Below are 27,649 nucleotides of genomic sequence, written 5' to 3'. Positions count from 1 at the left end.
GAACTAGTCAACTATAGCAGCTGCTCATTTTCCCCACCCCTGGGGCTGTCACGCCCCACATATCGTTTCCTCCTTACTGTGCCTCTTCATCCATAGGTGGGGGAAGAGAAATTGCAAGTTTTGAGGAGCGTCCTGGATCTTGCCAAGTTCAGCGTGAGCTGGGGCATTCCCAACTGCAGTGTTGCCACTCGTCTCCCCACCCCATGGCAAAAGACAAGCAACAATGACAGAAATGGAAGGACTCAACGGTGGTAGTGGGCAGGCAGTGGCATGTTCTTGTTTGACCTCAGGTGGCGAAACAGGACAGGCTACCCTACAGAAGAATACTGGTACGCCACTAGCCGAGATTTTATAAATATGAAAAGACTAAAACATAACGTCAAATCGCTGAGCAAGATGCATGCTTCAAAACTCTTTATTTATGAAAGCAAAAAATATTATGCCTTTAAAAAATATAGCTTTTATTAAGAAGAAGAACAATTTACCTGTGGTGGAAGAAGTGGTAATCGGATGTAGGCAAGTAACATACTCAGGTCATTACATCTCCTTTGCATGTCATACTTAACCCACTTCATTAAGGCATTGAAAATGGTCTCTTCATCGGGAACATTCACATCATCACTTGCAAGAAGCTTATGGAGTTCCTCTGCTGGCAACAATAAAAACTCTTGATTTCTTATAACTTCCATTATGTTTTCCTACCAAGAAAAATGAACATTCCATAATTAACTACCAAGAAAAATGAACATTCCATAATTAACTAACAAAAAAGAGTATCAGTACAACAACAAACTTATAAAAACGTTTTACCAATACCAAACATCAACTCTGAGAACCAACCGGTTCAGAACAGATAATTTGTAAAAATCTAACGTATAGTTGATTTTTTTCATTCGGACACACAACCGCTAAGGTTATCATCTGTAGTCTAATGGGAATAAAGGTAAAGGTAAAGGGACCCCTGACCATTAGGTCCAGTCGTGGCCGACTCTGGGGTTGTGGCGCTCATCTCGCTTTATTGGCCGAGGGAGCGGGAGTACAGCTTCCGGGTCATGTGGCCAGCATGACTAAGCTGCTTCTGGCGAACCAGAGCAGCGCACGGAAACGCCATTTACCTTCCCGCCATTGCGGTACCTATTTATCTACTTGCACTTTGAGGTGCTTTTGAACTGCTAGGTTGGCAGGAGCAGGGACCGAGGAACAGGAGCTCACCCCGTCGTGGGGATTCGAACCGCCAACCTTCTGATAGGCAAGTCCTAGGCTCTGTGGTTTAACCCACAGTGCCACCCGCGTCCCAGGCCTAATGGGAATAAATGTCCACAAATTAATATGAATAGCAACAAATCAACTGGCCTACAAATCTAGTTGCCTAGATGGCTCTTTCTTCCCTTTACCCTTTCCACTATTGCAATATGCTTCCCTCCTAAAGGTCTAATTTTATCCAGTACTTTTTGGGGTGTTTGGGGAGGATGTGAGTTTTTTGGGTAGCACAACCCATTCCTTGCTAATTCCCATAGCGTTCCAGCACAGTGCTTTCACCGTTTACTTAGGAGAGTGTGAACTGACCCTGAACCTTTTATTTATTTGTTTGTTTCAACAAATACATTAATGTTAAGCAGCCTTCGTCTTCTCTCTGCTCAGGTCCCGTAATCTCTAAATGGAATTAGTAACACGTCATAAATCCCATTCTTGGGCATATTATTTGCATTAGCGAATATTTTGACCTGCTTGATTTACTCTAAAGCTAAGTGCCAGGTTTATGTGGCTCAGGACATGAGAGATAGCCTGGGTCACAAAACCAGCTTCATTGCAGGCAGCAGGGATATACTTTGCAACACTCATGCCTGGTAGCAAATATAAACTATCCTGACCGTGGGATACATATCATTTTTATATTTGTACTGTGTTTACTAGATATCTTTATTGAGCAGAGGTGAAGCGGAGTGCAAAATAACCACTAGCTGGGCCCTCCCTTGAGTTCTATCAAATTCAAACGTTACCAAAGAAGTATGCCTCCTAACCAAGAAAAAACTTGACAATTTAATGCAAGATGACTGGATTTTAGCACACATCCAGCAAGATTCAAGATCTGAGGGAAAACCAGTGAGTTCTACTTCCATACAGAGCCATGTAATTTTAAAATATGAGAAATGGGGACAAGCGAGCATAAAACTCTGCCATGTCTCTGCTGATCTCTCAAAGAAGAAACAAGGAGTAGGCAGTGTATGTATGTGTAAGTATTAATATATAAATAGACAAATGAGAAAAGCCACTCTTTCCTGACGTGAGATGCCTTTCCACAGGAATAAATTAATGTCCTCAATTTGCATCAATAATATGCAAATTAAGCAGCCCAGATTTGATACACTGGGAATATGGAAACCATCTTCAGGCTAGAACAATATGTGGCGTTTTGAGAATTTATAATGGAAATGTTTACAGATGTTAAACTAATGGGTTTAAATTAATTTTGTATCAAACCATTATAATTTTCAAGAAATGTAATTACAGTTTTAAAAACAGAACAGAGATACTTGGTTAACAACTGGATGTAACTCCATCATAAAGATTTAATTTCATTTGATAGGTAGAAGACCAAAATCAAATCTTGAAATCTGTTCGAGTAATTTAATATTATTTCTTTAAGCAGAAATCACATCTTAACCTTCATTAACTCATAGATGTAAAAACCACCCTTGAAATATATGTGCCATAAAAAGCTATTTATTTAGCAAATGAGATAGCTGTTTTTCTGGGACGAATGCAGGAACTGAAAAATCCTCTATAGTCAAAATGCAATTGTATTTTTCAAATGTTCATTGTTTTAAAACATTTTGAACTTTGGTTGCATGCTTTCTTTCTATACATTATGTATATTTTTCACAACACATCTCTACCCATTTGAAGCATAAGTTGGGAATGATATTACATGTTACCTTAGATATAATTATTTTACACATAGTTCTTCTTAAGAATGCTTCTTCTTTACATTTTGAGAGCAGTGCAGTGTTTCTTATGTTTTTCCCAGAGAGACACGTTGCATCTCAATGCCCGACAGTAAAAAGACAAGGTCACCATATGTGGGGGAAAGGAGGCAGGTTTTTCCCTTGTTGCAACAATGAACTTTACTTTCCAATGCAAGTGAATTTGGAATAATATTAAGTTGTATGATGCCACTGGGATAGATGCTCACCTGCATTCCACAGGGCTCTGATCATGTCCTCACAGACAGCAGGCAGAAACAATTTCTCAAACCAAACTGGGCTTTAGAACCAGTCCTCAATGTGCCTACCACCTCAGAACTCCCATCATCAGAATGGATAATCAACATCTTCAGCCTAAAGAGATACAACTACTATCCAAGAACTCCAGCTCTGAAGCCACATTCATGCTCCAACCACCTCTACATCCCATCATCAAAGACTCCTAAAGCAAGCAGGTTCTCTTTAAAGGTGGACACTTGTTTCTTTGTGGAGACAAAAGCAAAAGTGAATAGCTTTTTTCTACTTAGTAGATTCAGTCAGAGTTTGCTAGTTGGAGGCGCAGCGTTCAAGTTTAACTAGTCAGACTTCCAGACGAACGATGCTGCTAAGTGTTTCTTTGTTCTACTTATCTAAGACCTGACTTTCCACTTCATCTGCCCAGCAGACTTCTTCCTGATGACCTCCCTTTCTGGAATTTGACCCTGGCCTGACTTGACTCTGCTCACAATACCCTTTATGGATTTGACTCCCCTGGAACCAGCTCTCAGCTGTGTCCGACCTGGATTTGGTCCATCCGTGAGCAGGTGCTGCTGGCTGAAACAAAGTACAGTCCTGGCAACCATGGCCCTTGCTCTTACCTGTATAGCTCTACCTCTTCATCTGCATGGCTCACATATGGCTTATATTTCCTAGTTATGCAAACATATAACGCAATGTAGAGGACTTATAATCTATGCATATTATTTACGAAGAAACAAATAACATTCCATTGCTTGGTTCCAGAAAACAGTAAAATTGTTTCCACTAACACATGGGGGGTTGTAAATCCCATTTAAACAGCGGCACTGTGCAACACCCCACCCTAAAGGTAAAGGGACCCCTGACCATTAGGTCCAGTCGTGGCCAACTCTGGGGTTGCAGCGCTCATCTCGCTTTATTGGCCGAGGGAGCCGGCGTTTGTCCGCAGACAGCTTCCGGGTCATGTGGCCAGCATGACTAAGCCGTTTCTGGCGAACCAGAGCAGCGCACGGAAATGCCATTTACCTTCCCACCGGAGCGGTACCTATTTATCTACTTGCACTTTGACGTGCTTTCGAACTGCTAGGTTGGCAAGAGCTGGGACTGAACAACGGGAGCTCACCATGTCGCAGGGATTCGAACCACTGACCTTCTGATCGGCAAGTCCTAGGCTCTGTGGTTTAACCCACAGTGCCACCTGCGTCCCCCTATAAGTCCTCATATACTCCAAATGATCTAGCTCTCACCACCACCATAATCACCTCCCTTCCAATTTTAAAGGCTGTTTGAATGGACCGTGTAGCTTTATTCATGAATATTGAATATGAATTTGGGACAGCTGCAGTGGGCTATAGAAATCTAGAATCAGAGAAAATTGCCTTCCTGCTTTCCACTAACAGAAGGCTCCACTGGATCAATGAGTGTAGGGACACGTCTGGGTGAAACGCTTGTGGTATAACATTATCTATAACATTGATATTATGTACTCTGAAAATGTTGGCTCAGAATAGAATACCATTTCCTCTTGCTTTTCCCCAACAAGATAAATCCACAGATTGTATTGTCACTTTATCCCAAATTAAGTACTATTATAAACTTTTTAAGGAGAACATTATGATACAAGTCACCAGGAACCTGTCACATTAAGTTGTTTTACCCTGACAGAACACTTACAAACTGCTCATTGAACTGCTTGTTGAATGCTGAAAATTTGCCAATGTGCTCTCTGATCCCCACAGATAAATTTCAGACTAAAATGAGATTGGAAAGCATTTTTCATGTGGCACATTATATTGATTAAACTGACAGATATGCCTGTTTTATTGGTCTTTTGCAAACTGCATACTCTGAAGAAACGTGCATTGTATCCTATTTTATCAGAAGTGTCAAATGATCTTGCACTGTCAACAATCGGAAACATGCAATTATTTTTCACATTAGCTTATTTCTGAATGAGGAAATGTCAATAGTTTTTGTGGAGTTCCTTGTGCTTCATGTACTTGGCAACAGTCCCTAGATAATCTAGGTAACAGCAATCATTTTATCACTGAGACCTGGTCTAATTCAGCATAACAGTAAATCAGCAGTGGGAAACTTCCAGCTCTGATGCCTTAAGATGGGCTCTCAGTTGTTCCTTGGCAAGGGGCAGGAGTCACTGATGGCACCTGTGATGGGATGGTGAGCTGCTTGTGCGTAAAATCCTAGTCCCTCAGAGTTTGGCTAAGTCCACAAACCTCTGTCTGTGACGGAGCTCCTTAAGCATGGCTCCATCAGTCGCTCGTTGAATCGGACAGTGGGCGTTTACGGAACTTCTTCCAGCATAAAAGCTCCTTAACGGAAACGCGTCTTCTGGACTCTCGGCGTGACAGTTTCCGGCGAGGAGTGGGTGTCCCTATAGGAGGTCCTGAAGCCTCCCCACTGTTCTCGCTTGAAGTGTGTCTGAGCCCTCCCTCCGACTCACTTTCCCTTGGAACTCCACTTCTCCCCCTGCTGGTTCCCTCCTCAGCTGAATGGTCTCTCTCACCCTCCATGAGCCCTTTCACCTCCTGCGCCTCAGATGGCAGTTCCCTGACATCCACCTCCCCTCCAGGGCCCCCTTCACCCCCTTCCCTCCCCTCCTCTGCGGGAGGCGAGGGAGCAAAACCCCTGAAAGAACCTCCCTCATCTTCCGAAGTTTCGAACACTTCCCTCCACCTGTTGCTGTTTCCGGTTTCCAAGTACTCCTCCTCATCGGAGTCTGTTCCTTCTTCCAACTCCGATTCCCTGAATCCTTCCAGTTCCTCCTAATCGTCGGTGGTGCCAAAGTACTCCCTCCTGAACCTCGCTACTGGCTGAGGTTTCCTGGGGAACCTTCGGTGGAACGTTTCGATCAAGATCTCGTCACTGACCTCCTCTGCCGTCACCCAGGTGTTTTCCGACTCCGGTTCCCCTTCCCACGCGACCAAATACTCCACCTGATTACCCTTCCACCTGGAGTCGATGATTTCCGCCACATGGTTGCTGCTTTCCCTTTCTTCTAAGACTGGCCCCCGTGTGGATACCCCTTCACCTTCCCCCCTATATGGTGACAGTAATGACCTGTGGAATACTGGGTGCAGTTTCATGTGGTTCGGTAACCGGAGTCTGAAAGCCACTGGGTTGACCTGTTGGATGACCTCAAATGGTCCCAATCTTTTGGGTCTCAATTTCTTGCAACCCCCCTTGAACGGCAACCCTTGGGTTGATAGCCAGACCTGACTCCCCACCCTAATGGTTTCACCTTCCCTTCTGCTCTTGTCTGCCTGCCTCTTATATTCTTCTTTGGCCCTTTCTAAGTTGAGTTGGAGTTGACGATGGATCGCTTCCATTTCTTCTACAAAATGTTCAGCGGCCGGGACACTCCATCTCTCCCCTCCTCCCCCTGGAAACGCCCTGGGGTGGCACCCATAATTAGCCAAAAAGGGGCTCATCCCGGTGGACACATTCTCCGCATTATTGTAAGCAAATTCCGCTAGCACCAACTTTTCGACCCAATCGTTCTCTCTGTCATTGACATAACACCTCAGGTATTGTTGGAGGATACCGTTTGCCCTCTCCGCCTGCCCATTGGTCTCAGGGTGCCTGGCAGTCGAAAAGTTGACCTCTACGTGCAACAAGCTCATAAGTTTCCTCCAGAATCTGGACGTGAACTGTTTCCCTCTGTCGGAGACCACCCTCAAGGGGGCGCCATGCAGCCTAAAAATATGTTCTACAAACAATTTCGCTGTCTCTTCCGCCGTGACTGCATGTGAGCAAGCTACAAAGTGACCCATCTTAGTTAACAGGTCTACTACGACTAGTATGGCGGTTTTCCCCTGGGATTTAGGCAGATCAGTCATAAAATCTATCGATACCGCTTCCCACGGTCGTTCTGGTGTGGGTAACGGTTCTAATAACCCCGCTGGCGCCCGCCTTTCTCCCTTGGCTCTCTGGCATTGGTCACACCCTCTCACATACTCCTGTACATCCTCCCTCACCTTGGGCCACCAAAACTCCCTGGTCACCAACCACATGGTCTTGTGTTGCCCAAAATGCCCCGCTGTGGGGTTGTCGTGCAGCTGTTTGAGTACTCTCCCCCTCAATTCCCCTTCGGGTATATATAGTGCCCCTTTGTAATACAATGCCCCGTTTCTTTCTTCAAAACCTCCGGGGTCTTCTCCCTCTCTCCTTAAACCTCTGAGCTTATTCTGGGCGTATTCATCATTTACCGTTCCCTCTACCAGTTCCCTTTGCCCCACCCAGGCTGCCCCACACACCCAGTGGTCCTCTGGGATAATATGTCTCTCTTCAGGCGCTCCCTCCCCCTCCAAATATTCAGGTTTGCGTGAGAGAGCGTCCGCTCTGATGTTTTCTGGACCTGGCACATAGCAAATTTCAAAATGGAATTTGGAGAACTCCTGGGCCCACCTCACTTGTCGTTGGTTGAGCACTCGTGCCGTTCTCCAATACTCCAAATTCTTGTGGTCCGTACACACTTGCACCTTATGCTGTGCGCCAATTAGTAAATGTCTCCATCTCCGGAACGCTTCGTGAATGGCGAGTAGTTCTCGATCATATACGGTGTAGTTCCTCTCGGATTTGTTCAGCTTACGCGAAAAGAAGGCACACGGTCTCCATTCCGACTTATTGCTCCCTGGCTGAAGCAGCACCGCCCCCACCGCCCGGTCAGAGGCATCAGTTTCCACTCTCATGGGTTTTTGTAAATCCACATGCAGGAGCTGTTCTTCCGAAGCGAATGCCCTTTTCAATTCCTCAAATGCTTGCTCCGCCTCCGCCGTCCAAACGAATTTCTTCTTGCTGCTTAGACAGTCCGTGATGGGAGCCGTTAAGTGGGCAAAGTTCTTGATGAATTTACGGTAAAAGTTCCCAAACCCTAAGAACCTTTGCACATCCTTTTTCGTTTTCGGTGGCTTCCATTCCAGCACCGCCTGGACCTTGCCTGGATCCATGGCTAATCCCTTGTCTGATAAGCGGTACCCCAGGAATTCCACCTCCTTGGTGTGAAACTGACACTTCTCCAATTTCACCCACAGCTGGTTTGCTTGCAGTTGGCTCAGCACTTCCCTGACATCCTTTACATGCTGCTCCTCATTCTCTGAATATATCAGCACGTCATCGAGGAAGGCCACGCAATTCTTGTAGAGCAAAGGTCCCAGGACATGGTTCATGAGCGATTGAAAACATGCGGAGCCTGATTGCAATCCGAATGGCATAACTAAATATTCAAAAGCCCCCAAAGGGGTGAACATGGTGGTTTTCCATTCATCCCCTTTCCTCATTCGTATCAGGTTGTATGCCCCTCTCAGGTCCAATTTCGTGAATATCTTTCCCTTCCTCACCCTGGTCAAAATGTCATCAATCCTGGGCATGGGGAAAGTCACTGGTTCTGACACGGCATTTAGCCTCCGGTAGTCCACTACAAGCCTGGGTTTATCCGTGTTTTTTTTGTCCACAAAAAACACTGGGCTCCCCCCCACCGCTCTGGACTCTCTGATGAAGCCCCTCTTCAGGTTTTTATCAATAAACTCCCTTAACTCCTGCATTTCCCTGTCTGACATGGCGTACAGCTTGCCCACGGGGAGCTGGGCCCCAGGGACCAGGTTAATTTGGCAGTCAAAGGCTCTATGCGGTGGTAGTTTATCTGCTTCCCTTTCGCTGAAGACCTTGCTCAGGTCAGCGTATTGTTTGGGCACCTTCCCTTTGTCCGCCACTTCCGTCCCTGCTAGAAAGGCTTTTGCCCCTTCTGGCACCTTTCCCTCTCTGCAGTGTTCCAGGCAATGTGCTGACCCAAAGGAAACCACTCTCTGATGCCAGCCCACTAGCGGATCATGCAACGCTAGCCAGCTCATTCCCAAAATGACGGGAGCCCCTCCCAGGGTGGCCACATTGAACGCTATCCTTTCTGTGTGCCTGGCCACCCTCATAACCATTGGGACGGTCTGTAGGCTAACTTCTCCTCCCAACAGCTCCCTCCCATCGATCGTGGTCACCTGCAGGGGGTTGCTTAAAGGGAGTATCTGTATCTGGTGTTCAGCTGCAAACTCCTTACTCATAAAATTACAGGAGCTGCCTGAGTCCAACAGCGCCTTTGTCTTTAGTGGGTATCCGTTTGCCAGCTCTAGCAACACCTCTATTACCAGGGCTGGCCTTGGAGGTTCCGGAGTGGGCACTTTTACTGCTCCTTGGCCTGGCTGCAGTGCCCTGACGGTGGCAGCCAGGCGTTGGCTTTTACTGGCTCCTGGACTCCCTCCTCCTTCCCCCCAACAGCTCCCGCCATCCCTTGCCATTCCTTTCTTTGCGGGCAGACTCTGGCAAAGTGACCTGGCTGCTGGCAGAGATAACATTTCTTGGCGCTCTTTCCCTCCTTCTTCCTCCCTTCACTGGGATTTGAAACTGCGCGCGCGCGCGCTGTTCCAACTTCCATCGGCTCTCCTGGCGGGAGATTTGGCTCCGGAATCTCTGGAACGCGGAAATCCCTCCAACGCTCTCCTTTCCCCTCCCGCTTCTCCAAGGCTCTTGCCTCCTGGCGCGCTCCAATGGTCAGCGCTGATTTGGTCAGCTGGTCCATAGACTCCGCCCTGGGCGCCCGGGAAAGTTCGTCTTTCACCGCCGAAGAAAGCCCCTCTTCAAAGAGCATTTGAATGGGTTCCGCCGATAGGTCCCACCCCAATTTATGTATCAACATTGTAAACTCAGTCCAGTACTCACAAACCGATCGGCTACCCTGTTTACAAGCCATCAATTGTCTGCGCACCAGTCCCTGTTCAATCTCGCTGGAAAACATCAAATCCATGGCGCGAAAAAACTTCCTCGTGTCCTTCAGCATTTCACTATTCCCTGCCATCAGGGGTCTGACCCAGTCTCTCGCCCCCCCTTCGAGATGGCCAATCACAAACGCCACTCGCGATGCCTCGTCGGGAAAGTCATCAAACTGCAGCTCGAGAGCATACTGCATCTCTGTCCTAAAGGCTTGGTAGTTCCTGGGGTCCCCCCCAAACTTCTGCACCAATCCTGGCATCTTTCTTGCTAGTGTAGCGCCTTTTGCCTTTTCTGCATCCTGCACCCTCCTTTCCTCTAGCCTCGCCGTTTGCAGTGCTAGCTGGACTTCCAACACCCTGTACCTTTCTTCCAGGCTTGGACCCTCTCCAGCTCCTCCTGCTCCCCCGGCTCCGGCTGGGTTGCTCATGATGCCTCTCTGCACAAGCTGCTTTCAGGGACTGTCCGATTGCTGTGATGGGATGGTGAGCTGCTTGTGCGTAAAATCCTAGTCCCTCAGAGTTTGGCTAAGTCCACAAACCTCTGTCTGTGACGGAGCTCCTTAAGCATGGCTCCATCAGTCGCTCGTTGAATCGGACAGTGGGCGTTTACGGAACTTCTTCCAGCATAAAAGCTCCTTAACGGAAACGCGTCTTCTGGACTCTCGGCGTGACAGTTTCCGGCGAGGAGTGGGTGTCCCTATAGGAGGTCCTGAAGCCTCCCCACTGTTCTCGCTTGAAGTGTCTCTGAGCCCTCCCTCCGACTCACTTTCCCTTGGAACTCCACTTCTCCCCCTGCTGGTTCCCTCCTCAGCTGAATGGTCTCTCTCACCCTCCATGAGCCCTTTCACCTCCTGCGCCTCAGATGGCAGTTCCCTGACAGCACCCATCATTTAATAAACCTTTTACAAATGGCCCATAGGGCTGGGCTGAGGTCAGGATGCAAATCAAGTTCCCCACCGCTGTGATAGAGCATGGTTTTCTGTGATGTGAATATGCTTCAGTAAGTCTCAGGCTTCCCAAATATATTCTAATTTGTGCATGAGAAGGTCAGAAATGTTTGTTCCTTATTTTAAACCAAACATGTAAACTGTAAACTATGGTTTCCGAACAAGTAAGGATCTGAAACTCTGGCCTGATCCATCCTTTTTCTAACCATAGTTTAAACAAACCACAGTTTACCCAATTCAGATATCACAGAGAACTATGTTTGTTTATAGCTTGTTTTTGTTAACCAACTGAAAGCTTCTGAACATGCAAGCCCAAGACTCATCATGGTCAATCACATAGCAGGAAACCATTATTTTCCATTATGGTTGAACTAGCCCATTACTAGGAGTGCTCAGATACCTTGCCTTTTAAGGTCTATGGCAAGATCTAAGGAAGAACTGAGCATATATTTCCCACTTTTACAGATCACATCATCCATTTTTTTTACATATATCAAAATTTAAAGTCAACTTGGGCATTCCTCTCTAGGCAAGCTATTTAAGGAATTTTGATAAAAGGTAAAGAAATAAAAAATAAAAGGTTTCCATAAGGTTAATGAAATTTCTCAGTCATGGTTTCCATGTATCCCGAGGGTACCGCTGGATTTTGATTACATCAATATCTAAAGAAGAATATTCTTTCAAAGGTGAAAAATCTGAGTGGATTTGAGAGAAGCCGAAAAATGTTCTTGAAAAAACCGTAAGGTGCATTTTGCTTGTTCCCAAGTTTTTACCAGAATTCATTTAAACCAAAGTTTGAAGTAAATTTGGAGGTTGCATCATAGGAAAAAACATCAAGTTCCCCCAGACCTCATACATCAGTGATTGTTGTGCTGTTATGTATGAATTTGAACTGTGCTGTTATGAATGAATTTAAACAGGAAACATCCACCACGGATGGTAGAAAGTACAGTGGTGCCTCGCAAGACGAAATTAATCCGTTCCGCGAGTCTCTTCGTCTTGCAGTTTTTTCGTCTTGCGAAGCACGGCTATTAGCGGCTTAGCGGCTATTAGCGGCTATTAACGGCTTAGCGGCTATTAACGGCTTAGCGGCTTTAAGAAAAAGGAAACAAACTCGCAAGAACTCGCAAGACGTTTCGTCTTGCGAAGCAAGCCCATAGGGAAAATCGTCTAGCGAAGCGACGCAAAAACCGAAAAACCCTTTCGTCTTGCGCGTTTTTCGTTTTGCGAGGCATTCGCCTTGCGGGGCACCACTGTAGTCTCCCTGAATACCATATGCAAATTGCAAAGCCAGACAAACAGGCTCTCAGACATCACTTGGAACAGGGCCTAAAGGAACCATGCCCATCAGAGATGCAAAAGAATGCCCACGTGTTGGCACATCATCATGCAGGAAAAAGAGGGGGTGCAGAGATTTTAATTCAGGTGCCAGAAGGCAGGCAAATCTGCCAGTATCTCTTAAGACTGCTGTCCTCCTAAACTGACTTGGCAGAAAATTAGGAATGACCCATCTTATCTGGAGAAGACCCCTTATCTTCTGATGATAGACTATTTCCCTAAATTCACTGAAGTTGATCATTAGAAATAAGCTCTCAATAAAATGAAAGCTATTTTTCATGCTCTGGGAGCCCTAGCCAAGTCATCTCCAATAACAGGCAACAATTTTCACCAGAACTTTGTAGAAGACTTGCAGAGGTCAAGAGTGAAGTATGTCAGTCTCTGACATTATTATTATTATTATTGGGAGGAATTTGAAAGCATTTGGTGGGATACTGTTCCTGGAAAACCTGAGATCAATGGAGGAAATTATGTTTTCAAATGTAACGATTTTTAGAATGTTTTAACTTTTTCAGAATGTTTTCTATTATTATTGTGGATGTGGATGCCATACGGGGCTCCTTTGAGAAGAGGGATATAACACAAACAAATAAAGAAATAAACACATTCAGCCATTTCTCTCCCAGCCCATGGTCTTACAAGCCTGATATTTAATACATTAATTTAAATACTGTAATTTTGCAATGCCTTACTAAAACCCAGTCTCCAATATGCTCTTGGTATACCTATTTCACCATCCTGGAAATAAATGTTGTATTATTGCATATAGTTCATATCTCTTTAAAGTATTTATTATTTATTTATTACAGTTCTGCGCTATATTTTCTTCTCCGATAGGCTTTTTCACAGGGAATTTGAAAAATGCTTTAAGAGGCAAGAATACAAACAAGAATGCAAACTAGACACCCTAATCTCACCCCTGATATAGAAAGCCAAAGAAAAAATAATTCTGTCTATAATACTCATCAAAGAAAGCAAAACATTAGATTTTATGAGCTTTTTACTTGTCATAAAAGCAGTATGGTCTCTGCTCAATTTTAAGATGTACATAAAAGCCAGCTATATTTCTGAATGCCAATTAAGGAGACTAACGCAGTCTCAGCACCGAGTTGGCACGTCACGGTTGTTTATTATATGCTAAAATCATACCTTCCAAGTCTCCTGATTTTCAAGGTAAAGGTAAAGGGACCCCTGACCATTAGGTCCAGTCATGGCCGACTCTGGGGTTGCGGCGCTCATCTCGTTTTATTGGCCAAGGGAGCCGGCGTACAGCTTCTGGGTCATGTGGCCAGCATGACTAAGCTGCTTCTGGTAAACCAGAGCAGCGCACGGAAACGCCGTTTACCTTCCTGCTGGAGCGGTACCTATTTATCTATTTGCACTTTGACGTGCTTTCGAACTGCTAGGTTGGCAGGAGCAAGGACTGAGCAACGGGAGCTCACCCCGTCGCGGGGATTCGAATCGCCGACCTTCTGATCGGCAAGTCCTAGGCTCTGTGGTTTAACCCACAGCGCCACCCGCGTCCCTCAGTCCCGGAATTACAAAAGCCATCACAACTTCTGATTTGATCCCCAAAGGTGCCTATTTCTCCTGCCTGCTTCGCCAGTGCTGAACTCGGGGAGGAGGATGAGCCAGAGTTTGTCCCAAGCAATAACAATGGCAGCAGTGGCGGCTGCAAGAGAGCCTCTCCATGGCCACCACTGCTGGCCTCCTCCCTTGGGCAGCTCATAGCATCTGCTGGAGAGCAGGCGAGGATGAGAGGCTGCTGTCCCTGAGGCCCAGCCCTGCATGATGTGCTGGCCTGGGGGGCAGAGAGAGGGCAGGGCTACCCTTGGTGGCAAGAAAGGGAGGAGGAGCGGAGCGCAAGGAATCTTGATTTTTTAAATTTTAAAATGTTTTGTGCATCCACATCTAATCTTGCTCCTTTCCAAAATGTATCTATTGGCGTGCGTTTTTCTTTTTTGTAAATATACCAAAGAATAAAATAGAATAAAATTGGTACGAAGGGTTTTTCTGAGGATGGTGGAGGGGGGGTATGCTTTGTCCTGTTGGTGAAGTGATGGTGGCACCCGCCCTTCTTGTGACAGGAAATGCTCTACAGGAGACACACACAAAGATGGGGAATCAAGGAGGCACAGCTGGGTGTGTGAGAGAAATGTCCTTATTTTCATCTGAGGAATGTCGAAGGGTATGTAAAATGCAACAGAGTACATTGCCCTGCAAAAAAGCGGCATGTATCTTTGACTGAACGATTTGCCCCTTGAAGAACTGTTATCACCCCCTATATAATGCTTCTCTTACTGCAAACTTCAAGAGAATAAGCATGCATCCTAAGACTTTTCTTAGGATGGGCTTTCACATCCACAACAGATGTGTTGTTGAAGAAAAAGCCAACCTGCCATGAACTACTGAGACCTAATCAAATGAGATGAGTGGACCTTTACTGGCCCAGCTTGTTATGACCAGATACTTGTTCCAGTAACAACTTCAGGGTGGAGGTCAGGGAACTAGAGTTTCCATGATTCACCAAGTCTGGCTTTGTAATGTGTTTTACCCAGCAAAATACGGTATATGGTCTGGTCTTGTTTGTGTATTTCTAATTTCAGGTGCTATGCATGTGGTTTACTCTCTGACTTGAGGCTGGTGCTGGAGGTGTCCAAATTTCTGATATCTTGCTTGCTCAGCACAGGGTTTCATGGTCTCGGTGGCACCCCTGGGACTGGCACAGGATGTACTGATCTGTGCACATGTATTTTTTTAAAAAAAGATATTTATTAAAATTTTCCATTGTAATACATTAAAAAATCAAAAAAGAAAAAACAAAAAAGTTTTAAAACACATAGAATTCACAATCCTTATTTTCAATAACATATTTCCCTGACTTCCCCACACCTCCCCCTCTTGTATTCCAATTCAAATTGTTGGTTCAACAAGTTCTTATCCCTAATTTTTAACCTTTTTATATTTAGTTCATTTTAAAAAACCAATTTTGCCTTATAAACATCAATAGTGATACATCAGTGCTTATTCTTAAAACCTTTTTCTGAAGTCGGCCTAAATTCCCTTCCACGATTTCCTCAATTCTCAGACAGATAACAAAAGTAAAAACAAAACAGATTATAATTATACACCCTTTGGATTCCTAAACTCCACCCCCCCCTTTCCCAGTTTCAATCCCCAACAAACGTCCATCAATCAATCAATCTACTATCAGCCTGGAGATCTCACGTCCGAGGCTCTTAATTCTCTCTCAGTTCCTCTCTGCCGGTTTTTTTGATAGTCCTTGGTATTAAGCACCAAATCTCGGAGAAGCACTAGTCCAATAGGGTCTATGTTTCTTCCAGCCAGACCTCCATACTTAAAAGTGGAGCCTGAATCTTGTTTCTTACTCCTTTCAAGTCCAAATGTCCCCAAAGCTCCAACTTCCACCTTAATCAAATTTGTAATCCTTGGGTCTTCCGATCTCCACATAAGGAGATCTCTCCATTCTTCAGTCTCCAATTCAGACCAAATTTTCACCATCAAGTTCTTATTTTCCTTTGTAACCATCATGTCAGGCCTCTGGCCCTCCTTTATTTTCTGTAACATTACATCTCCTCCTTCCTTTTCCTCAGGAACAACATATATCTCTTTCTTCACACTCTCAGAACTCTCAAGTTTCTCTTCTTGTCCAGCTGCATGGGCTTCCTGAGTCAATTCCTTATCAAGTTCAATGGATTTGTTTACTGTTAAGTCCAGAGTTGCAACATTTATAGCCAAAACATCAATTTGGCCTTGTAACTTTCCCAAGAGAAGAAACACTCTGTCCAATTCAGCCTGAATTTTCCCTCCTTCAGCCATTCTTGTAATGTCCCAAAATCCCCTCTAGAGGGATTTTGGTTACTTAGTATTCCTTCCAGTTCAAATCCGAAAGTCAAATTAGTTTGTACCAGTTCTTCCTTATTTTCAACAAAGCATAGTCAAATTATAACAAATATAGCCAGCAGAAGCAGCAGAAACAAAGTTCTCTTTTTCCATCTTGACAGCTAATTTGACAGCTGTCAAACTCTTCAATGTCTTTTCAACAGGCTCTCTCGCGGATCACTCCCGGGTCCGGGGGGCGGGGTGGCACTTCAGCTCCCAAAATTAGCTCTTATCCTCCAGTAAAATTTCTTCTAGTGCCAAATCGTGAAATTAATGTCTTTTACCCAATAATAAAAGAAAGAATTCTCTCGACCTTAGTTAGCAGGTCCTTGCTTTAGATTGTTTACAAGACGGGGAGACGGACTTCCTGTTTACGCCTTCCCCGATCGTGCCTAATTCACAAAAGAAAAATTTCCTTAGAAATCCAATTTCCGTAGTACTCACGGGTTGTTATTTTAAAGTCCAAATCACAAGAAGAAGTCAGCGCTCTCCAGCCATGGCAGTGCGGCTTCACTCCGCAGGAGAAGCAGTCGACTCTCAGCACCGCGCCGCTCACCCCGTCCCCCGTTCCGAAGCCTTTAAAAAGGCTCCTTCGCAGGTCGGGGGGCACAAACGGTGCCCGCCGAGTCACCAGGTTCACAGGCTTCACCGCCTGTGATTTTTAAGGGTCCCCCCCCGCGTCGCCACAGCGGTAAGACCCTATCCTGTGGAGCCGATTCCCTTCGGAGCTCGGAGGGAATCCGCCATTAGCCGATGGCGCTAACCCGGAAGTCTGATCTGTGCACATGTAAGAGGTCACACAGTGTACTGCACTCTTCACGATTTGGGTGATCTAGTGATTGAGGGCAAAAATGTAAGGCTGTTGTCATTGTAAGATCACTACAAAACCAAGTCACGTCCACAGGAATAGTGGGCCATTTGATATGGTATACGGTTTGAGACTTGTGGAAGCTCTAGGTTTCCAGAATGCGGAAAGCTACATAATGAGACATTATGGCTTAGCTGATATTCATAAAATGATATCCTCATTATAATCATTAGGAACAATTCCTCTCTTTCCAGTTTCAAAACAATTCCTCTATTTCCAGTTTCAAAACATTATTACAGAAAAAGAAGCACATACATGTTCAAAGTAAATGAACAAATGGAAGACTACCTGATTTCTCCTGAAACAAAAAAAAAAAGTTACGGGGGGGCTTCCCTGCCCCCTTTATATTTTCTACAGGAAGCACTACATTCAGCCAAGAGCAATTTCTTAGCAGGCAATTTGACTAGGCGAGAGCAACAGAGGGCAGCACTTCATGGCATCTCACCAACTTCATCCCCCAAGGACCAAAAGAACTCACACCTTACTGTCTAGCAGAAGGATGCAAACACTTTCATTAATTCAGTTTCAAACAATGCAAATTTCTTTGGCCAGAAAATGTGATGAGAGGTTGATGGGTTAGAACTGCTCTTTTATTAATGTGAGCAGTACACAGCACCTTGCAAACAATTATATAGCTGTCAAACTGCACTGTTCTAAGCACTTTAAAAAAAAGAAAAGAAAAAGAAAAAGAAAAGAAAAGAAAAGAAAAGAAAAGGAGAACATGGCCTTAGGCCTATTCAGATTTTGGTAGTAAACTAAACTAATTCATCACAATGGTGTTCTTAAAATTAATTTTGGATTACGAATCTAAACAAATATGCTCTCTTAAAATATAGTTCACTCTCTTTCTTTGCATCATGTAATCATTTCAATTAACATCAATTATGTCCAATTACATGGACTAATTAAGTGAAAAATATGATATCCCCATTAACATTACTGTGTCAGGACACATATTGTTCCCCCCACTTACAACAGGAACACTTCCTATTCATTCTAAAAATAAAAGTGGGCTAATCACATTCATTAGGATCTCAAGCAATGCACTGCTAACTACAACTTTATTTACCAAAAGTCAGAGAATCAGGAAGTCAAAACAAAGATCTAACAGAAGACACCACTAAGCTCCCAGCCTTACATAAAATGTGGATAGAAATGAGACTAGGAATCGCAAGCCCAATTCACATGTATTTCTAAACAAAACCATAGTGAAGTATGACAAACTGGGGTACAGGTACTCACAGCAAAATTGCAGCTGCTTTGGTCCTCCGATAGCCCTGCTGCCTTGCCACTGTGCGCCATGATTTGGCTTAGCATTATGGCTGAACAAAGGCTCATGATTTGTCTCACTCTAGACAAACCATAAGCAGTAGCCAAGTCTTACCTTTAATGATTTGTCTGTTTGAATGTAACAATAAGCCAGACCATAACTTAGTTCTTATCTCCCCACCCCTGGCAGGCCAAATCTGACAGGTGGGTGTGACTGCAAACCTGTCAATCACCTGACATCACTATGATGTCACATGATGCTGCTGAATATTGAAATTCTGACTGCTGAGACTTTAAAGTGCAGGGAGTGGTTTGAAAACCCTAATGCAAATACCCCCATATTGCTCTTTCAACATCCCAAAACAGGAGGCTCAAAGAGCAGCATGAGGTTGTCTGTAAATGGGCTTTCAAAGAGCCCCCCACTGCTCTTTTGAACCTCTGGTTGTATACCATATTTTTCCCTGGGAATGTCTCAAGTTGGAATCATTAAAAAAAAACATTAAACACTGAAATAATTAAAACCATATATGTAGGTGGGTGAGGATAAATCATGCAAATAATTAAAATAAAACGTTGTAATTTATAAGGGTTGGAAGAGCAGTGTGAAGTTCTTTGAAAACCCTTTTGCAAACAACCTCCCTTTGTCAGTGTCCTTTAAAACTGCTGCTAAAATGGGTATTCCCGCCTCCATTTTAACAACAGTTTCAGTGGAAATTGTTTTCCCCTCCTGGAGCAAGATAATACGGGAGCACCTTGTACCAACAAAAAAACTATCAGAATCTCACTTAAAGCTCCTGGTGATTACTTTGTAACCACGTTTGTACCTGCCCCACACCTTATATGATGTAATGTGAGGGGTGGGTGGCCGTGGTTTCAGGGAACAGGCATCACAGGCCAAATCGGACCCCTTTGAGATTCAAGGGCAATCAAAGAAATATTTAAACATTCCAGTGTAGTATAGTATAGCATGTGTGTACACACAAACACCCACCCACCCACCCACCCACAACCAGAAACAGTATCCATGCCTCTCTTCAGAAGCATTGGCTATCCGTCTCCACAACATACTGATGTGAACAGGGATTTTCAACTCTTACTAATATGAAAGATCAGAAAAAAATGAGAGTTTGTTTGTCTCAAATTAGACCTAATATAAATGAGTTTAGCCCACAGAAGCAAGCTCACACCTCTCAATGAGTTTGTGTACATACTTAAGATACATACTGCATGTAAGAGTCTTGTTTATAATTATATTTTGGGAATGACTCGTGCTCTTATGTAGCTGCATTGTTTTATACTTTTGGGGTGACCATACTATAAAGTAGTTGTGCTCTATGTTATAAATCAAGCACCGCTAATTGTTGTTTCTTTTTCCAGTGTATTTCTTATGAATAAAAAAATATATGGTGGGATGTGAGCAAATTTTTTTCCTGAAAGTGTGGCCCACTGTACTATAGTCTCAAAGCAGTTTACACAGATACTAAGTCCCTGACTGGTTGGTTTGCTAATGCATGGCTCATTTCTGTGTGGTTTCTCTGTGGCTCCCTGGTGGAGTAATGAGAACAATGAGGAGGCAAATAGACCATGGAAGAGCATAAGAGACTGTATGATATTCCACAAGCAATAGCGGGTGGTTCTGGTAAAAGAATATGATTAAGGCCAAGCACTCTAGACATTATTACAGTATTTGAAACTTTACCACTAATAATTAATGCTTACTTCAGAAAAGCAGGAATCTTGACATGTCTTACAAAATTCTACCTGTCCTGTACATCTTGATGGCTCTATAAAATATAGGAAAAAATAAACTTGGACACTTAAAGTTTCATATAAAATTCACTACGGAGAGTTTTATCAAAAGTTTTAAAAGGAACATGAATCAATCAGATGAAGATACACCAAGTCTCGGTATGGCAAAGGGACTGGATGGGGGAGGGGAAAAAAACTTTCCTTTCTTTCCTTTATGTGATTAAACAAGAATCCCCCCCCCCCTCACCCTCACAAGTCAGAAATGTCGTTTGAAGGATTTAAGCTGTGGATTTACGTCTGTGTGGAGATAAACTTTCTAACCAAAGCATGTTTTAAGAAGAGCGTGGAATGTATAAGGGCTTTGGAATGACGCAGTTAAAAATACCGTCGCCATATTGGGAAGTTCTGTCGGAGGACTTAAGTCTGGGAGGAGAAATAGAGAAATAGAGCTGTTTTTATATTGTGGGTGAAACTCCTCAGAGGGACTTAAGAGCGACAGTTCTGCGATTAATGATGGAAAGAGCGATGTTATCTATGAAGGCGACGATATATGGAAACAATCACGATTTGAGGATTGGACGAACAGAAAAATTCACACAGGATTATTATTGGTGTTTATCGGCTTAAGGAGATTATCAGAAGAGATCATAAAGAAAAAAGAGAAAATATACGAACAAGATGAGATGTGGAAACAGCAAGATAAGACTGGATAGAATTATGAACCTTGTTTGGACTGATTTGGACATTAACGCAGTAGCAAGAAGATGATCAGAATCCCCCTTCGGATCTTGAAATATGGGTCCCCTCAACAAAATTTAAAATTCGGCTTTGTAATTCGGAATTTATGTGATTTGATTTGATTTGGTTTGATTTGATTGGCCGGTTAATAAAAATTATTTTTTAAAAAAACACAAAAGTTTTTAAAACAACAACAACATCATAAAGGACCTCTTTTAGGCAAGCATACTTTTATTACTTCATATGACATGCTAAACTTAAATCATGTAGAATTTGGGAGAGGGTAACAAGAAAAAATTATACATATGACAGGGAAAGGTAATTCAAGCAGAAGGTCTGTTTTTCTTGCAAAATATTTCACTCTCCTTTTGAAAAGCTCAAACCAGCTAACATTAAACTCCAATGCAATCTCCTAGTCAGGCAACCACCAGACAATTCTAGATCCCAAGTTCTTTAGAGGGAATCACCCACATGAAGTTAGACATAGGCTATGGGTGACTGTACCTAGATCCAGACAATGTATTTTTTAACCCAGGGTCCCTGAAGTCAGTTGTTGGCACTTTGAAAGCGCAGTAAGTAGAGTGTCCTGCTCAGCTGAACATGTAAAGTCAGAACTTAGGGGGCTACATGTATATAGAGTTTGAGACAGATCAATAAGCTATGTCACAGGTCATGAGGCTACTGAATCCTTTGCACTCAGGTTAGAATCCTTTTTAACTTGACTGGCCAATGTAGAATTGTCTGGAAAATGCATGTAAAACATTATTATTATTATTATTATTATTATTATTATTATTATTATTATTATGCAGGGAGTAAAATGGTGAGCATCTCCTGGTTACTTACTCAGTAAACTATGCTTATATTTACTGATGTCAGCAGATGCATACTGCATTCTCCTCTCACAATAAAATACAGTTGATAAAACTGGTTTGACAGTACGTTAATATGGTCAGTTCTTACGAACATATAAAAATGCAGTTCTGTGTATTGTAACCAGGAGGTCAGTGTCTGTTCCTCAAAGAAATTAAATTTGAATTTTAGGTCTCTTTTTGATGGGCTTAAACTTGAAAATTTCCAACCTAAATGTAAAATATTTCAGTTCAAGAAGCAGATCTAGTGTTGTATCTATGCAGTAATTCAGCCTTATTTTCTAACATGTTAATTTCCTTTTGTGCAATTTATGCAATAAGGTTGGAGGTTCTTGGAGTTAAATTAGGCATCAGATTGCAGACTAATTCACCATGGGCTGTTTGCTTAACTACTTTCCCGATAAGATCTGAGGCATTTCAGTACCAGCAGTTGTCTTCCTTATATGCCTGCTAATTGACTTGTTGTCCATATGCCGGTCCCTTAAATGTTTTTACTTTTCCTCTTCCCCCAACTGTGCCCTGATGAAGTGGTGCTGTGGCATCACTGCTGTATTAGAGAAAGCTTATCATAAAAAAGTTCCACACTGTGATAAGTGCTAGTTATATCCATTCATTTCAAGCAAGCACCTCCAGAAAGCCAAACCACAAGCAGTGATCTTATGAAGTACAGCAGTTTATGGGGAAAACGGGGGTGGAGGGAAAAGATCTCAAAAGCAAGGGAAGTCTAAGCCTCCTTTAATATCACGAACACAGAGAAATACAGCTTTGCTACTGCCTTTCACCCATGAGAAAGACCATTCTGTTGATCTATGGAAGCTTGGTAATCCAGCAGAAGTTGACATCATGATTTCTTCTTTTAAATCCATCACTCACACCAATACTTGTTTAATTTTATCATTAGGAAGACAGATCTATGGCTCTCATTGCATACACTGCATGAATAGCTAAACATTGGTATAACTAATATAGGAAAATCTGTGTCATATTAGCTGCCTTCCTCTTTACTTCTGCTAATATTTCCTGTGGGCTTCAAAAGATAGCACTCATGGAACCAGAATAGTGTGCCAGAGTCTGGGTGCACTGTACAGGTGAATTCAGAGCAAATAGCTCCAGACAACTAAGCATGGCTGCTGTGACCAGACCAGGTATTTCTCTCAAAACACTACCCCTGCCCTGCCTTCTACGTTCCCTCTTGATAGGAATAATGTGTGGTAACTACAATTATGTGCCTGGGTGAATGCAGAGGGGAAGGGTACCTGTATTATAATGATCAAGTCAGGGAGAGATATGATGCTGAAGGTTTGATAAGCCTTGTTAGAAGAGGGGCAGATGCTTAAAATTATTGTCTCTTCCTGGTCCTTCTTGAATCCACCAAGGCTTAGGTGTCAACCCATCTTGTCAACCCATTCTCTAGGCTAGTGGTGGTGCTTTTCAATGCCAGGGCAGTCCACAACAAGACATCTTTCATCCATGATTTAATCATGGATGTGGAGGCCAACCTGGCTTGTATTATCAAGGGCGAGGTTAGTCAGACTCTGTTTTGTCCACCTGGGTACTCAGTGCAGCACCTTCACTGGCTAGAGGGATTAGGTGGGAGCAAAGGAGTCATCATCATCTACAAAGTTTGCATGTTGACTTCCCCACCACCTGCCTCCTGCCCCCAGTAATCAGCAGAAACTCAGCTCTTGGGAGGTCAGATAAGCACTGTTGCCCAACCATGCTATCCACTAGTGAGTCCAAGGTGCAGTAAATGCATCTTTACATGAAGGTGGTGATGCCTGAAGCTCTTAGAGGTAGTAGTGTGTCTGCTCATTAAAAAGTCCTCCTTGGACCCAGAGGCCAGAGGATAACTCAAAATGTTGTCACGTGTTTGAATTTTCTTATGAACAAACATGGCTACACTTGTATTTTATGTGTCTTGATCAGTACTGAAACAGAAAGCCATGCATTGCCATAGCCATTCGAAATATAGCTTGAGATATGTCCACCCGCAATAATTGAGGTAGCAAAAATTATTTTGTTTGTATAAGCTCGTAGAACATTCATAAAGACCAAAGAAAAGATGCAGTTTTGGATTTTTGGGATGCTGCACATTGCTGGGGTTTTTTACTAGTTTTGCCTTCATGCTTGCAGTTGTATGTTTGTTTGTTTCTCCTTCTCGGTTGTTAAACTTTAGTATAAAAACTCTATAAATCTCCCATATTTTTCCTCCAAAGGAAACATGTCCTATAAAGCTCAGGTTCAGGAAAGGGGAAAGTGAAACAATATATTAGACTCAAGTTTTCTGTTCTTTCATGTGACTAATGCATTTTCTGAAGCTCTATATGCAGAATAGTGATCACTTTTTGCAGTCAATTTGTTATCAGTTGGATAAATAATAGCCACAGGTATGATAAAGCTGGACACTTTCAAGTTCCAGTGGAGAAAACTTACAGAGCAATGCATGTTTACATAGGAGTAACTTCCACTGTAAATGTGCATAGAAATGTAGCTACAAATGCACACCTATCTATTCCACTGAAATAAATGATATTTTTTTTTACTTATCTTTGGCTATATTATTCTCTTTAGGGTGCTTACTTTCTTTTTACATATTCTCAAAAGGTATGTGGTTTATCAGTCATCAACTTAAACCCTTTTCTCTGACTAAATTCCCAGCCTTTCATGTGGCTTTAACCATTTCTACATTATTTTAGTTTTTGGTGTCGCCCCATCCCCTTCTTAAGTTTATATTATTCACTAACAGTGCAATCCAATACATATCTATTCAGATCATTGAGTTCAATGGGACTCACTCCCAGAATAAGTACAGATAAAAGTGCAGCCTTAGTCTCCTTCCCCTTTGCTTTGATGATATCCTTTGCAATGGATTGCATTTCAAATTCTATACCGACCCTTTAATTGGTGCAAAATCCAATATATAATGAGCAATCTGCGACAAGTTCCAGGCATGTCTGAGTAACACTGACACTGCTACATTAAAATGGTAAAATTGCTGTTGAACTCAGGTATGGTCTAACTTTAAAAAAATCTATGAACTGCTCTTCATAAGGACACAACGTAGAATAAGCTGCTGGTTTCCTTTCGATCACAGCACTCTGCTTCTTTTTAGATTTTCTCAGCACTCTTCAGATCACTCACGAGCCACTCTGATGTGGGTTCCATGCTGGGCTCCACATTCTGGGTACTTTCTTTTCTGCAATACTCTTCTCTTCAGCAATTTCAAAAATAAAATAAAATACTTGTGTATTTGTATTTATTGATGCATTTATTAGGACTTTTAAATGCAATTAAGCAAAACATGTCCCAAGTACATTTTATTCTTTGCAGAATACTTCTCCAGCAACAATAGTGGAATATCCATTATTTTTATCACTGTTGGGGTGAAACCTTGTCTGCCTGGGGATGGTGGGGAAGGAAAAAAACCTGCCTTATCCTTAAAAAAAAATACTGTGTACAGGAAGCAGTAGTGCAAAGCAATGAAACTCAGCTTTTTCAAAAGTTGACAAGATGGCTAAGCAGGGGGAGATCAGATAGTCTTTCTACTAATAGCCATTTTTAAAATCTGAGTGAGGGCTGGACCCCTAGATCCAAAGTTTGGGTGTAACCACACTTTCCAGTAAGAGAGAGCCCCCAGCAAAATTTGACAACACAGAATCATTCAGCACAGTGAAGCATGAGAACAATAGGCTATTAAACTTTTTAATATCTCATTTAGTCCACTTATAGTGCTTCCCCTCTCTATCGCTCTTGCAGATCACACCATTAGTAGATTTGAATGCTTTACTCACACACTCTAAACGCCACATTCATGTGTTATACAGTACAGCAGCAAGAAAAACACAGGTAGGAAATTCTTGGGTTACAAAATACAGAAAAATGTTTCTGAGCATGCAGTATGGGCTTGAAACAATCATGCCCAGATGTGCTGCATGGCCAGCTTCACATGATGGAATAGAATGAACAAAGGAAGCTTCACTTTTTTCTTCACGGGAGGTAAGGGGGCATGACCTAACCAAACCTAGGAATACATTAACTAGCCCCAAACTTGCTACTTATACAGTATTTGACTGCAATTTTCCACACATGGAAAGGACCATGATTAATACTTCTGGGATTACCTTGTACCTGTCAGCTGTAATGAAGGCTGCATCAGAGAACCCCGGTGTTTCCTTAGTCCCTTCCTCAGGAGAATTACACTCCCGCAGGCGGTTTGTGGGGTAGGATCAGTGCTGTTTGGAGTCTCCTCATTCTGACGGACACAGAAGCTTTCCACACTAATCATCTGAAGGGCTTTCCCTGCTGCTGGCCTCACCCCAGATGCCACATGCTAACCTGGCTTCTCCCCTGACATCCATGCATTGAACATGAATGGCTGCAGCAGGGAAGCCCATGTACACAGGCCTTCATTAAGAGCTCCAAACCTGGTCACATGAGATTCCAGCTCCATTGACGTCTACACATGTATTCTTCCCTGTTGCCATGGCCTCTTTTCAGCTGCAACTTGCCGGAACTCAGTTCCAGCACCTCTGAGGTTGTGCGCCATTGCCATTATAAGAGAACAAGGTGAGTTCTGGCACCTCTTTTTCTAGAAAAATGGTACTGCCCATTGCAGATGCCCACACTCAGTATGCAAATGTCAGGAGTGAGGTCTAGGAAACTGGGTAACATTTGGAGCAGGGCCAAAAGTGCAGCTCTAATGTCCTTTCAATGCATGGACCCCCCTTCAGTTTGTCAATGTGTGCAGCTGGCTGGAGTTGTGGAAACATCCATCACAATGACTCGATTTATCAAGGTACACTGTATCCCCTCTCTCAGCATACAAGTCAGCCCCGGTGTACAGTTTGGGAATCACTAGTATAGGAGAACAATGACACTGAAGGGTTTTTATTTTCAATCAATTGACAAAGGACAAAATATTTGCTTCACATTGCTAATTGCTTCACATCATAAAATAAATGTCTACAGAATTCATGTAGCCCCTTCCTCCTGGCAATTGTAACTGCATAATCCTGAAAGCTATATGGAATTTCACTAGGTACAATATATTGGCATTTCAGTGCTCAGAAACATGTTATTTCTACCAGAAAAGTATATTCTCCAGGGGACACAAGTGGACTCAGCACAACAAATGACTAACACATGTGTATTCATTGCACAAAATCACAAAGGGCTTCGAGGGAAAGAGCTCTCCTTTCGTATCTTTTCAAGTCTCTCAGAGCTGTTTATAAATAAAATTCTTGCCTGGATTTTTGTGGACTCTACTTCATTATATATGTTCAAAACTGCACATTTTATTCCATTAGTTTGCTTTCACAGTCTGTGCTGCCTTTTATTGTAGATACTTCCTTTATTTATTTGGTTCCACTACTACTGAATTATTTAGTGCCAACTGTGTGTACTAAACACCAGATTTCACAAGGTTCATTTCTCTGCCCTGATGCTTAACTCTGCCTTGTCCGTAAGTGTCCTGTTCACTGTAACATATTTATTTATCTTGCTCTACTTGCTCTAGTACTATGTGGCATGGACCCTATCAGCTTATGAAATTGGAATGCATGATTTCATGAAACTGTCAAAACTGTTCCCCACTTTGCCTATACTAATTAAGCAGAAAAAAATGCTTATGAAGATCGTTTTGTGTATTTACTTTTCTTTTATTGCCCTTTCAACCATCTGGCATCATTCCACCTTTGTAGAAAAAGGCATCCTTATCTCTACAAGACGTCCTTCCTAGTCTTTGTCTAAAAATGCTTGTTGTAATTGTATCATCACAATTTCCACCAGGCTTGGTTCTCTTGCCATTTCCATTAAACAGCCCCAATAGCTTATTTTCCTGTCCCCACTATGTTTAATACTATAGCTTTGTCATAATATAATATTAAGATAGACAATATATTATTATTATTATTATTATTATTATTATTATTATTATTATTATTATTATTATTATTACTACACATGGCTA

The 27,649-nt window shown here is 42.9% G+C and overlaps 1 protein-coding gene across 4 annotated transcripts in view; it reads right to left on the bottom strand.

The window, feature by feature from the left end:
- The window catches only part of KLHL1 (kelch like family member 1), a 134,687-nt gene that overhangs the window by 62,781 nt on the left and 44,257 nt on the right, over window positions 1-27,649 (bottom strand). For all 4 annotated transcript variants that reach the window (XM_053384691.1, XM_053384688.1, XM_053384690.1 and 1 more), the window contains exon 5: window positions 486-698. In XM_053384691.1, the coding sequence (XP_053240666.1) occupies window positions 486-698 (213 nt within the window). The remainder of the gene's footprint in view (window positions 1-485; window positions 699-27,649) is intronic.

The sequence above is a fragment of the Podarcis raffonei genome, chromosome 4 (assembly GCF_027172205.1).
Source record: "Podarcis raffonei isolate rPodRaf1 chromosome 4, rPodRaf1.pri, whole genome shotgun sequence".
Classification (NCBI taxonomy): domain Eukaryota; kingdom Metazoa; phylum Chordata; class Lepidosauria; order Squamata; family Lacertidae; genus Podarcis; species Podarcis raffonei.
Note: the sequence above shows the minus strand (reverse complement) of the source record. Positions and strands in the feature narration are given on the sequence as shown.